This window comes from Sus scrofa, chromosome 5, assembly GCF_000003025.6.
Source record: "Sus scrofa isolate TJ Tabasco breed Duroc chromosome 5, Sscrofa11.1, whole genome shotgun sequence".
Lineage (NCBI taxonomy): Eukaryota > Metazoa > Chordata > Mammalia > Artiodactyla > Suidae > Sus > Sus scrofa.
The window spans coordinates 8,921,182-8,934,760 of NC_010447.5; the positions used below are offsets into that span (position 1 = coordinate 8,921,182).

Genomic DNA, 13,579 nt, shown 5'->3' on the forward strand with positions numbered 1-13,579 from the left:
CAACAATGCCGGCTAAGCGGCCTCTGAGAACTTCACCACAGCTCACAGCACAGCTCCTCAGCAATTTGGGTTCTTTAACCCACCAAGCAAAGCCAGGGATTGAACCTGCATCCTCATGGATGTTAGTTGGGTTCATTCCCACTGAGCCACAATGGGAAGTTTTTGTTGTTGTTGTTTTTCACAACAATGTGAGCCATGGCCAGGCCCAGAGTAAAAGAACACAAAGGGGTGCGATGGAGGTGGAAGGTGATACAAGAAAAGTGTGTGTGTGTTCGCGCCCGGCAGCCAAGAAGCTTGAGTAGCTAGTTAGGTCAGATTCTTGGGTGGCAGGCTCAGGAGTTAAGGTTTAATCCCAGGGAAACAGGGACGGGTGGGGGTGGGGTAGGGCACGGGAACTAACAAGATGAGATTTGATTCTTAGAAAGATGTGGCGGGGCAAGCTTGGAAGAGGGGAGAGCAGCTAGGAGCCTCCTAGGTGACCCTGAGCCTAGGCAAAGGTCACCGAGGACCCCCTTCACACAGAGGGTCGGGGAGGCTGGCAGGGTCAGGCTCGTGAAGCCAGGCAGCTGGACCCAGGACCCCAGGTCGTGAGGTGGTTTCGCCGCCTCAGACCTTCAGAACCGAGCGGGGGCTCCCGCACCCAATACTTGATGGAAGGGCGGAGATAAGGTTTGAGGGACGGGGGCTAGAAATCAGGACGTATTATAAAAGGCAAGTTATTTTAAAATAGTTGCTATGAATGTGTGAATTTAAATTTCTGAATTAAAATGACGTTATTACAAGCGGAGTTAAAAAAATGAAAAAATAAAAGGCAAGTTAGTGTCAGGAAGCGGCTCAAAATAGCAACAACGCCGATCCACTGTGTGGGATGGATATGGGACACCATGGGTGAAAGCTTTTTTCCTGAAGTTTTCCTTCCCTTCCTTTCTTCCTCCCTCTCTTCCATTTCTTTCTTGTCTTTTTGGAGTTTTTTGAAAACGCTTTGGAACTGAAGCCCCAACAGGGTTACTGAATTCCAGAAGTTGCTGCGTTTTAATTTACCTATTTTGGCCGCACTCGCGGCACGTGGAAGCTCCCTAGCAAGGGATCGAACCAACGCCGCAACTGGGTCCTGTGCCACAGCTACGGCGACGGCAAATCCTTAACCCACTGCACCCCAAGGGAACATCCAGAGGTGACTGCGTTTTATAGGAAAAGCAGCGCCGTAGCTGTTGTTCTTCACCGTAATAGGGCGTTTCATGAAGTCTGACTGCAGCAGGACTGCTTGGGGTTGTTCCATTCCAATTCTCAGCGGGCGACCCCAAGGCTTTCCCTAAGTTGGAAGCCAGCCGCTCGCCGTAGAGATTCTAGCTGCCCTAAGAAGCTGACGTCAAGGTCGAGACGAACACAAGGCTTACGTAGCTTACGTAACTTACGAGCTTACGTAGAAACGGCGCCCAGTACCAGCCCCGTGACCTGACGTCGGCCGCGGGCGCGCGCTCGCACGCCGGAAGGGGCGGAGCCAGTCTGGGATTTATATATCGCACGCCTAGACCAGCCCGACCTCTATCGGCAGCTTCCGACCGCGGGATGGTATGTGTTGTTATGGCGGATTCTTCCTTGTCCGCCAGGGTGGCATGGCTGAATCTGCGGCACATCGCCGCCATCTCGGCTCGCCTGGCGCCGGGGGCCAGTTTTAGGAGGCCAGGGCACTCTGCGGAATCCGCAGTCAGGTCTATTTTCTGAAAACATGCTAGGCCTGAGGTTGATTTGCTGCCTGCCGAGCGGCTGGCGAGAGGCCTTGCCACAGGAGCTGGCCTGGGGGTTCTGGGCCGATAATCCTCAAGCCATGGACTATTTCTGGGTCTCAGCTTAAGCGTGCAAGATTGGAATCACGAACACTTTGTCTGGCAGGACTCCGGGAGGATTTGGCACTGTTAAAGTGGGAGGTGCAAGCAGGCGGGAGGGAACTTTGGGGGAATGGTTCCTGGGCCTCTGAAATGACTGGGACGGTTGGTGCCACTCTTTGGGCCTCTAGACTTCTCAGAAACCACAGATGATGAACTTATTGACGGGCGGACAGAAACTGTGTGCTGATTGTCATGTTCTGATTTGGCTCTGCCGAGTTCTAGTGGTCCCTGCTTAACCGGCTTAGCTCCCTCTTGGGAGCAGGAGGAACCACGACCCAGCCATTTGACCAGAAGACCCTATTGTAATCAGAGCCTGACATGCACATACGGCTCCTGGTTAAGTTATGAAGTTTAGTGCCAGTACCGGTGTACTTTGGTTCTCTTTAGAGGAAAATGTGGGTGGCACGGCAAGTTACAAGGTGAGGGTTTGAGGTTAGTGATAGGCTCCGGTTTGGCTGAATCATGATCTTTGGGTGTGTGATCCGCGCCATCCCGTCCCCAAAACAAACCTTGATGCAGCATGTAGTTCTGGGTTTGCTGGTCTGGATTCAGCCTTGCTGAGAATCCTCTTAGAATCCAGGCAGCTGGGAAGAAGTGAGCTACTTAAGGTGCTGACTTGGTGGTTTTTTTTCCTAGTCTCACAGGAAGTTCTCCGCTCCCAGGCACGGGTCCCTGGGCTTCCTGCCTCGGAAGCGTAGCAGCCGGCACCGCGGGAAGGTGAAGAGTTTCCCCAAGGATGACTCTTCCAAGCCCGTGCACCTCACCGCCTTCCTTGGCTACAAGGCTGGCATGACCCACATTGTGAGGGAGGTCGATAGGCCTGGGTCCAGTAAGTACACACTACGTCCTCCTAGTTGGGATTGGACTAGGTGGGGCCAAGCTGTCGGAACGGGGCAGGCTTTGGAGAGAGGGGAAACTGGATAATGGGATGGAAATGACATACCTTAGGACCGGTCAAAGCTGCGGGGTACGGATGGCTGGCCCTGCTTGCTTTGGGCAGAGGGACATAAGGGAAGGGTGATGAGTAAGAGCTACAGTGCAGAGAAATACATACGCTGTTTTAGGATATTGTCACTGCCAAGGGTCAAATAAAAACCACACGGTTTTTTAGTGGCAGCACTGGACTGTGAGCCTTACGTGAGCACTACTTGTGTTCTGGGTTGTGAAACTCGAAGCCAAAAGTCACTAGGAGTTTCTGTATAGTTAAGGATGTGGTGTTAACTGCAGCAGGTGGGGGGTAGCTGCTTTGGTGAGGGTTTGATCCCTGGATGGCTAACTCCCACGTGGCCCCAGGCCGGGCCGAAAAATTCACAGAAAACAGCAGTGACTATTGAATGGCAGTAGATGTGAGGCAGTCAGAACTGTCAGATTTAAGCTCAGGCCGCCAGTATGCTTAGTATTCTTGGTATTACCTAGGTAGTAAGGCATTTGCTTGGGATGGTTATGATGGACCAGAACTGAATGGCTGATGAGGGTGTAGGGTTTTTTTTGGTGGGGGGTTTTGTTTTTGTGTTTTGGGTGTGTGTGTTTTTTGGTTTTTAGGGTTGCGGCTACGGTGTGTGGAAGTTCCCAGGCTAGGGGTTGAATTGCAGCTGTGGCCTACGCCAGGGCCACAGCAACGCTGGGTCCGAAACACATCGACCTACATCAAAGCTCGCGGCAACACCAGATCCTTAATCTACTGAGCAAGGCCGGGGATCAAACCCAAATCCTCATGGATACTTAATCAGCTAAGCCACAATGGGAACTCCAAGGATGGAGTTTCTGTTGCCAGCAGAGGGCACTATGTTATTAATGAGCAGTTTAAAGGAAATCATTACACATTATAGTGCCATTGGTTGAAGGAATTGGTGAGTCCACATTTTCAGGCACCTAACTGAATAGTGCTGATGCCTGAAGCATGTAGAAATTCCTGGGCCATGGATCAACGCTGGATCCTTAACCCACTGAGCCGCCAGGAAACAGTCCAGTTATTTTTGATGAGCTGAAAATTTGTGCAGTCTAAGAGGTCAGTAGGATAGTCCTGGGAGTTGAGACTGCTGCTGCGGGCTTAGACACACTCCCTGTTATCTGAAGCAACCTGTCTTGCTGGCCAGGATGGGCTCTTGACAATTTTCTGCAAAACTCTAACCCCTACTGCTGGGGACTTGAGTGAGCCTGACGACCTGCTTGCTTTGCAGAGGTGAACAAGAAGGAAGTTGTGGAGGCTGTGACTATTGTGGAGACGCCACCCATGGTGATTGTGGGCATCGTGGGCTATGTGGAAACCCCTCGGGGCCTCCGGACCTTTAAGACCATCTTCGCGGAGCACATCAGCGATGAGTGCAAGAGGCGCTTCTATAAGAACTGGTAAGTGAGCAGAGGCTGCTCACCCAGGTTGGGCTGGGGAGAAGGAGCAGGGCCCCAGAGGGCTGGGCTGGGAGGAGCTGCTCTGGTGTCGGATTAGCTGCCTCATTCAGAAGAGTTACTGGGGAGAGACTGTCCTGAGCTGGGAGCAGCACCGTGAGACACTGGCCTTCCTTGTGGGGAAGTAGTCCACTGGGAAGCTGAGAGCAGTAACGCCCCCAGTCCTCCCAGGGTGTGGGGTCTGGTTAAGGGCTAACCTGGAGCGAGGATTTGTGTATCTGGTTGTCTGTGACATGCATTAATCTTGTGGACCTCTGCTCAGCTCCGCTCGGCTCTGCCCGATGAGCTCCATCCAGGCTCCGCTTGCCGGTGGAAAAGGCTCCTTAGAAGCCGGCAATGAGCCCCATCCCCACATGGTGCTGGGGTGCCTTCCGCTCACCCCTTGGAGGGGCGATGAAGGCCGGCACCTGGCCCCCTCCCCAACTCTGCTCTGCTCCTGAAGGCATAAATCTAAGAAGAAGGCCTTCACCAAATACTGCAAGAAGTGGCAGGATGAAGATGGCAAGAAGCAGTTGGAGAGGGACTTCAGTAGCATGAAGAAGTACTGCCAGGTCATCCGGGTCATTGCCCACACCCAGGTGAGCTCTGGCCCAGGGTCTTGTCCGTGGAGGTGATAGTTTCAGATCCCTTGCTGCTTTAGGGGTGGGGCACAGTTAACTATCTGGAGTCGATCCTCAGTGCGTTGGTTTCATGCCAAGCTTCAGGATTTTAGGGCTGGTAAGACATAAGGTCCTTCAGCTTCCTGTTGAAGAGGGGCTTAAGAGCCGCCCAGTCCAGCGAAGGCCTTGGTACCTGGGACCAGATGGACAGTGGTGGCTGGCCGAGGCATTAAGGGTTGGGATTTTTGTTGCCAGCAGAGGGCACTGTTTCTCTCAGAAATGGTTTCTCAGGAACCCCATACCCCATTTTAAGGGAAACTGGTGGAAGGAACTGGTGAGTCGTAAAATTGTCACACTGCTGACCGGGTAGTGTTGATGCTGGCTCTTTGCACTGCAGACCTGACCTGTGAGCTGAACGAACCCTCCCTCAGTGGCTGGGTTAGAGTGGGTGCCACCTGGGTAGTTAATCGGGATTGTTCCTAGGTGATCAGTAGTTGTGTGTGGTTAGTGGTGACGGCATTACCAGATTGGTAGTGCGTCCGTTGAGGATATAGGTCAGTGGAATGGCACTGGGTATAACTTTAAAAAGCTTTGTAAGATTCATTTTCCTGGAGTTCTCATTGTGGCTCAGTGGTTAACTGACTTTGAACTGTGAGGTTGCCAGTTCGATCCCTGGCCTCGCTCTGGGTTAAGGATCCGGCGTTGCCATGAGCTGTGGTGTAGGTTGCAGACACGGCTTGGGTTTGGCGTGGCTGTGGTGTAGGCTGGCACCTGTAGCTCCAATTAGACCCCTAGCCTGGGAACCTCCATGTGCTGTTGGTGCAGCCCTAGAAAAGACAAAAAAAAATTCATCTTCCTTGTAGCCTGTTCTTTATTCTGTGCCATACTAACCTGTCACCAAAGTGGCTTATTGATAGTCAAGAGAGCAAGGTGGGTGGCCAGGGTGTAAGCCAGGACAGGTGCAAGTGCCCCAGAGGAGCTGGCCCTGAGGACAGTGATCCAGGATCGTGGGGCTAGTTGCTCCTGGGGTCTGGTGATGTTGACTTCTGGTAATACGGGTTCTGTGTGTCAAGGGTCAGCTTCTTCTGACGTTGGGACACGGAATTGGAGGGTGAATTGTACCCATTGCAGGGAGTCACAGCACAAGCACAAGAAGGTCTTGTCTCTTGCCAACTGTTGCCTATTGCGCCCAGCCTTGAGTTGCTCTCACATGGGAGCCTCCATTTCCTTCTAGATGCGCCTGCTTCCTCTCCGCCAGAAGAAGGCCCACCTCATGGAGATCCAGGTGAACGGAGGCACAGTGGCTGAAAAACTGGACTGGGCCCGGGAGAGGCTAGAGCAGCAGGTCCCTGTGAACCAGGTGTTTGGGCAGGATGAGATGATTGATGTCATTGGCGTGACCAAGGGCAAGGGCTACAAAGGTGAGCTTCGTGGTGGCCCGCCTGCGGGGGCGGAGGGGGTCTCAGGCCCGGCTGTTCGGTGATGAGGCCCTGGAATGCGCGCTGGGCACAGCGCCCGAGTCAGACTGCGGAAGTATTCCTCGCTGCCTTCCTTCTGAGAACAGCTCGGGGCAGGGGCTGGGGGCTCTCCTAAGTCCTGCCTTGCTTGCAGATTTAAGATTTGTGGGGCTTGGGTGGAAGTACAACAACAGGTTTTTGAGGAAAAGAAGCAGATCAAGCCATCCTTGTTTGGGTGTTGCATGTTTTACGGGCAGAGTATCACTGGCTGAAATTGGGCCTGCAATGCAGGAAAGGGCCAGGGGCACCCCAGTAAGAGCGTGTGTCTGTTCCAGGGGTCACCAGCCGTTGGCATACCAAGAAGCTGCCCCGGAAGACCCACCGGGGGCTCCGCAAGGTTGCCTGTATTGGCGCGTGGCATCCTGCGCGTGTGGCCTTCTCCGTGGCCCGGGCTGGGCAGAAAGGCTACCATCACCGCACAGAGATCAACAAGAAGGTGAGGCCTTGCAGGGGGGTCCTCTGGAGACTACAGCCCTAGGAGGGAGGGGAGAGGTGGTCCCAGGATTGAGGGCGGGGTTCCAGTCCCTGTCCCCATTGGTGGTGGAGCATCGCGTGTGCCCGTCTGGTGGTTTAGTACCTTAGTACCGGCTCGGGTTTGTGGTCTGTAAAGCTGCTGGGCTGTACGAAGGTGACGCTTGTCCAGCTGCCGTGTGTGGCTAAAGATACAAGCCTTGTTGGTGCTCCCAGAGTCCTTTGCCACCTAGCCTGCTCCCAAGTTGGGTTCAATCCTCTTGGCTGTGGCTGGCTGGTCCTGCTGTTTAGGGGCACCTGGGGCCCTGGGCTGGCTCCCTGCCTGGTGTCTTGTTTCAAGCATATATGCTCATTCTCTCTGTAAGATCTACAAGATCGGCCAGGGCTACCTCATCAAGGACGGCAAGCTGATCAAGAACAACGCCTCCACGGATTACGATCTCTCCGACAAGAGCATCAATCCTCTGGTGAGCGGGGGAGCTCCTTGCGAAGCCTGTGGTGTGTGGGCCGGCCGGGGACGTCCCCCTCGTGTGTGAGTCAGTCCAGAGCTGCCTCTGGGGTGGGGACTGGTTCCCTGCCCGGCATCAGCTGCCTGCTCCTCGTAAACCAGGGCTGTCTGGTGAGTGAGCAGTGGGGGCAGGCCCAGCTGTTGGGTGAAGAGGCCCAGGAATGAACGCTGGGCACGGCGCCTGAGTCGGACTGAGAGTGTTCCTTCTGAGAACAGCTTGGGGCAGGGGGCTGGGACCCCACAGCACCTGGGCCACGGTGCAGGCCTGGGTGCGCATTCTGTGTCATCAGACCTGCCACCAGCCCCAGGCTTGGTCTGTGCTGACCAGAGACCCTTGCTCTTTTTCAGGGAGGCTTTGTCCACTATGGTGAGGTGACCAATGACTTTGTCATGCTCAAAGGCTGCGTCGTGGGGACCAAGAAGCGAGTGCTCACCCTTCGCAAGGTGAGGCTGGCAGTGGCCAGCCCTCTGGAGGAGGGAGGGTTTTAGAGATCCTGCCCCTGAGCTGTGCTGGGAAAAGGGAAGGGCTGCTGTGCTTTGAAGTCCTGGGAGGAGGAAGTTCCCTGTCTGGCTTGGCCCAGCTGTTGGCTTCTGTTTTGATGTGTATTCTCATCTGCTGGGCGGCAGAAGGAAGCCCCTTAGTAATGGCTGGCTGCGGGTGGGGGGTTCAGATTGGGTTGACCTCTGCCCTCTAAGATGAGGGGCCTGTGAACTGAGATGGTGCAGAGAATGGCTTGGAGCTAATCTTGCCCTCTCGCCCGCAGTCCTTGCTGGTACAGACCAAACGACGGGCCCTGGAGAAGATCGATCTCAAGTTTATTGACACCACCTCCAAGTTTGGCCATGGCCGCTTCCAGACTGTGGAGGAGAAGAAGGCCTTCATGGTGAGCACCTGCCTTGCTCTCTGGCCGGTGTCGGGGTGGCTTTCAGCTGTTGTCACCTGTCAGCCTGCCCCGCTGGCTGGGCTGGCTCCTGGGGTTCTGACAGAAGGCCGCCTTGTGCTGGGGTGCGGGGGAGAAGGCCGGAATCCCTCTCTCCGGGTGGGTGTGTTACTGTCTTCTCCCCTGACCCTGTACGCTACCTTTCTTTCTGCAGGGACCACTTAAGAAGGACCGAATTGCAAAGGAAGAAGGGGCCTAATGACAGAGATTGTAAGGCTGGTAGAGTCTCAATAAAGTTATTTTCCAGTGATGCTCATCTGCCTCTGACTTTATCTTACCTGGCCTGGCTGCTTCTGGGGGCCCTCGGCTCTGGGCCTGCAGCCTCTTGCCTGCACCTCTCCGCATGCTGGGCCCCATCCTGGAACAGACGGGGTGTACGGGGAGGCCAGAGGCTAGGGCAGCCTGGGGGGTGAGCTTTGTGGGAATGTTGGCTTTTGCTGTGCAAATTGTTTGCACAGCCTGGGTGGCAGCACCCACAGGAGAGTGGGAAGGAGGCAGTGAGGACCCGTGCTTTGGGTGTGGCCGGGCGGACCCTGTGTACAGAGATGTCATTTAGTTACTAATCCACCAGGAGGAGTTCCAGTTGGGGCTTGTTGAGGTTCTTAGTCATGGGCCAAATCATGGCCCTGGGAGAAGAGTCCTGCAGAAGGGATTTTTTGTTTTGTTTTGTTTTAGGGCCATACCTGCAGCATATAGAAGTCCCCAGGCTAGGGGTCAAATGCAGCTGCTGGCCCACTTCACAGCTACAGCAATGCTGGGTCCAATCCTTGTCTGCAACCTATGCCACAGCTCAGGGCACTGCTGGACACTTAACCCACTGAGCAGAACCTGGGATGGAACATGGGTGCTACTGGGAGAAAACACTGTAATGTCAATTTTGACAAAGGCTTTGGCGGTTTAAATTTACCTTATTAAAGAGGTGAGAACACAGGCTGGAGTTGACAGCCTTGATTGACCAGGCTCACCTGGCCGGAGATCACAACCCCCTGCCTTTTTTTTTTTTTTTTTTGGCTCTTTAGGGCCCAACCTGATGGCATAGAGGTTCCCAGGCTAGGCCTTGTGCCACAACAGATCTGAGCCAAGTCTGACCTACACCACAGTGAGGCCGGGGATTGAACCCGCAACCTCATTGTTACTAGTTGGAGTTTCTGCTCTGCTGCCATGGAACCCCACGACCTCCATTTCTAAAGCTAGGTCTGCTTGGGTGACTACTCTGCCCATGCAAGTGTCCCTGTGCTGTGTGGAGAACCTGGCGTCTGGGCTGGTGAGCAGCTTGGCTGCTCGAGCTCAACACCTAGGCCTCTGATGTCTGGCCTGCCCTTTGGCACCACCCCAAACCCCGCTCCTGCTAATTGTCACCTCTGATCTCCCCTGCCACCGCAGCTGCTCCCCACAGAAAACCTTCCTGTGTGGCTTGTTTGCCTCAGCCCCACCCAGGGTGGAGGCCAGAGGCCATAGCTGCAGCCCAGCGTTCTAACAGCCAGCTTGCTGCCCACTAATCACCTGGGTACTAGCGTGTTCAGAGCCTGCAGTTTCTCTGAAGGGTAGTGAGAGCTGGGTCTGGACAGAAGGCCCATGTTTATGGTGTGTGGTTTCTGGGTCTGGCTGTAGAACCTCTGATTGCTGATGAGCTGGGCACCCACGTGACTTGGGTGGGGCCCTACAAAAATGTCTATACTAGAAAAGCCACAGGCCAGCCAAGGTTTAGGGTGGCTGAGCAAGACTGTGAAGCCTGGGGCACATGCCCAGTGTCTGCCCAGTTTTCTGGAGTGAGCAAAACAATGGGCTTTAAAGCCCACTTCCAGACTGATGAGTTCTGTCCCTGCAGCACGTATCAGCTCTGGATCCAGACCCAGACAGGCTGGAGCTGCACTTCAGACTGGGGCCACCAGGGGGCGAGAGTAAGCTGGGCCAGTTTGGACAGCCCTGAAGGAGGACTTTGTACTGGGCTTTGGGGGCAGTCCTCTGCCCAACCACAGCTTCTTAAGGTGTCCCAGAGTGCTGGGAGTCAAGCCTACAGCCAGAGGGGGTCAGGACTGCAGCCACCAGGCACATCTGACAGTGGAACCTGGGCTCCTGGTCCATGGTCTGGAGCTTATGTCCAGCCAGGTCCTGGGAAGCGTAACGAGCTGGGCAGAGGCCCCACCTTGTCCTCTCAACCATCCCAGTTGCCCTTTGCCTCATGGCCTGGGGGCCTCCACTGACCCTTAGACCATCCCTGGAGCCCAGCTGCCCACTCAGCCCAGGTAGGAAAGACTTTGCCTCACCAGGGCTCCTACTTGTGGGTGTGGCCAGGATGACTAGGGACATGGGGCTCCAGAGAACAGGCTGAGGGCATGAGCACAGGCATCCAACACGCGGATACGCCACATCCTCAAGTCCCCAGTGCTCAGAAAGCCCTTTTCAGGAAGTTCCTGTCATGGGGATTCCACTAGTATCCACGAGGATGCGGGTCCGATCCCTGGCCTCACTCGGTTAAGGATCCGGCGCTGCCATGAGCTGTGGTGTGGGTCAGACACCGCGTGGATCCCTCATTGCTGTGGCTGCAGCTCTGATTTGACCCCTGGGCGTGGGAACCGCCATGTGCTGAGGGTATGGCCCCAAAAAGAAAAGAAAAAAAAGCCCTTTTCAGAGGCAGGCTTTCTTGACGTCCCCTCATTTCCCATCATTTCTGTCCTGTCCCTGGCCAGTGACCTTGGGCACATCCCAGGACAGTTGGTGAGCCTCAGCATCATCTAGTTGGTGACTTGCCACCCAATGTTTGAGGCCAAAGGCGAATGTAGTCAGGATGTAGTTGTGTGGGGTCAGCTTCGCTCTCGGGAGTCCTGGGTGGGCGCCCAAGTGGACACAGTGCTTCAGGAGCTGGGGAAGCAGGGCTGGGCCCATCTCCCAAGGAGCGTATTCTAGTGTGGAGGGCACAGCAGATAAACAAGTATTTCAGCTGTGCTGGGTCTGTGAAGAAGTGAAACAGGCCACTGGGGAACAGAGTGAAGGGGGGGTGGCTGTCTGAGACTCGAGGGTGTAAAGGATCCAGCCTGGTGGAGCTCTAAGGAGAAGCCCCCAGAGGGGGGAGCCGACGGGGCTCTTGGGCTCAGATCTGAGCTCCCAGGAAGGGGATGCCGGATCCCCCTGCCTCCACAGCCCCGGCCCGCATATAGTAGGTGCTCCATAAACGTTCTCTGCTTCTCTGGGTTGGCCTGTGCTTGTGAACGCCATGCCCATGCATGTCGCAGAGAGCAGGAGTACAAGTCCCTGAGTGCGTGTCCTGTATGCTTCCTGTCACCAGAACTCCCAGACAGGCCTCTGGAATCCTGCGGTGACAGAACAAGGAGCCTCATTCCATTCCTCCTAAAAAAAAAAAAAACCAACAAAAACCTGCTGGGAATTTCCGAGCAAGTGGAAACAGGGAGGTGGCAGGATCCACCATCACCTTAAAAGGCAGAGCCAGTGACTCTGGAGCCAGCGGAGCGCACCTTGGGATGGCTGGGTGGGGGAAGGGTGGGCAGCTGCTGCCCCTCGAGGGCTCCAAGTGCCCTCCCCCAGCCCTGCCAGTGCTGATGGACAATGGGAACGTCAACCACACCATTTCCATCGTGGCCCAGGGCCTGTGAGCACACAGTGTGGCAACGCGCATTGAGACACCATGCCTTTGCCCATCTGTCTGTGAACACATCTCCACCCATGGCCCATGGATATGTTTAGTTTGGCCCTTGGAGTGAGCCTCCAACTTTTATTTTATTTTTTGCTTTTTAGGGCCACACCTGCAGCATATGGAGGTTCCCAGGCTAGGGGTCTAATCGGAGCTACAGCTGCCGGGCCACACCACAGCCACAGCAACACCAGATCCGAGCCTCCTCTGTGACCTACACCACAGCTCACAGCAACACCAGATCCTTAACCCACTGACCGAGGCCAGGGATTGAACCCGCAACCTCATGGTTCCTAGTTGGATTCATTTCCGCTGTGCCACAATGGAACTCCTGAGCTTCCCACCTTTGCTTTTGTCTTTAAAGCCTGATGGATGGCACAGACCTGGAAGCAATGACCTGAGTCGCTAAGGGCCAGGTCCCCTCAGCAGGCAGACGGAGCATGCCTGGCTGCATGTGAAGCTCTGGGAGGGACCCTGCAAATGGGAGACCTCCACGCTTCCTTTGGGATGTGTGAACTATTTTCTAATTCATGTAAAAACTGGTGTCAGGGCTTTCTCTTATGGCGCAGTGGGTTGGGAATCCGGCCCTATCACTGCAGCGGCTCAGGACTCTGCTGTGATGCAGTTTTGACCCCTGGGCCAGGGACTTCCACATGTCTTGGGTGTGGCAAAAAAAAAAAAAAAAAAAAAAAAAGAAGAGAAAAGGAAAGAAAGAAAAAAAACCCTCCAAGTGCTAAGTCTTATTCATGCTGTTGGCATGGTGTACGGGGTGGTGACCAGACTGGGCATGGGGCTAGAATGGCTCTTGTCCCAGCTGCCTTGAGACCTCAGTGCCTCAGCTTTAATTCCCTCATCTAAGGCAGTGGGGCTCAGGGGGGTTCAGGGGGGCCTGGGTTGGAGGACTGCTCAGGGCCCTGTCCCCTCCAAGGCTGGGATGGTGAGAGCCTCATTCAGGCCAGGGCAGAATGAGGAAAGAGAGAGGCAGGGAAGGGGAGAGAGAGGGAGAGGGAGAGGGAGAATGAGAGACACTCCATGGGCAGCAGCAATCAGGGAAGGCTTCCTGAAAGAGGGAGGCTTGAGCTGACATGTGACAGCTGAGCAACACCCAGCTGAGGGCTAACCTGAATAGGAATGGATGGTTCTGGAAGGGTAGGAAAATACCCTTCAAAGGAATGAGCTCGTAATAGAGAGATGTGGGACACAGCAGGAGGCGAGTTGGGGAGAGATTTGGGGTTGGGCTGGGGGAGGCTTCCCTGAGACCCTCCGTCGTGCCCCATCACAGGGGGCCCACTGCTCCAGATCAGGCTGGGGTGGGTGAGGATGGGGCGGTTGACCTTCTGGCCGGTGGGGCACTGTGTGTCTGGAGCTAGCCGTCCATTGGCTCATGGAGTCCTCACATCTAGGGACCTAGGAGGATGGCCCCATGTCACAGAAGAGGAATCTGGGCTTGAGTCCCAGGCTCCTCTGGGCCCCTTATATGTAGAGGAGGAAAAGGAGAGCAAGTCTTTCCCAGACACAGGAGACCAGTGCCTCAGAGCTTTTGCATAGGCTGTTCCCCCTGCTGGGAATGCTTTTCCTGCTGATGCTCACGCCCTCTGC

At 55.1% G+C, this 13,579-nt stretch overlaps 1 protein-coding gene across 1 annotated transcript; it reads left to right on the forward strand.

The window, feature by feature from the left end:
- Positions 1,516–8,587, forward strand: RPL3 (ribosomal protein L3). Its single transcript, NM_001244063.1, has 10 exons — positions 1,516–1,572; positions 2,526–2,718; positions 4,070–4,238; positions 4,738–4,873; positions 6,129–6,315; positions 6,687–6,847; positions 7,248–7,349; positions 7,739–7,834; positions 8,155–8,274; positions 8,486–8,587. The coding sequence occupies exons 1-10, from the start codon at positions 1,570–1,572 to the stop codon at positions 8,528–8,530; spliced, it is 1,212 nt and encodes a 403-aa protein (NP_001230992.1). The 5' UTR covers positions 1,516–1,569; the 3' UTR covers positions 8,531–8,587.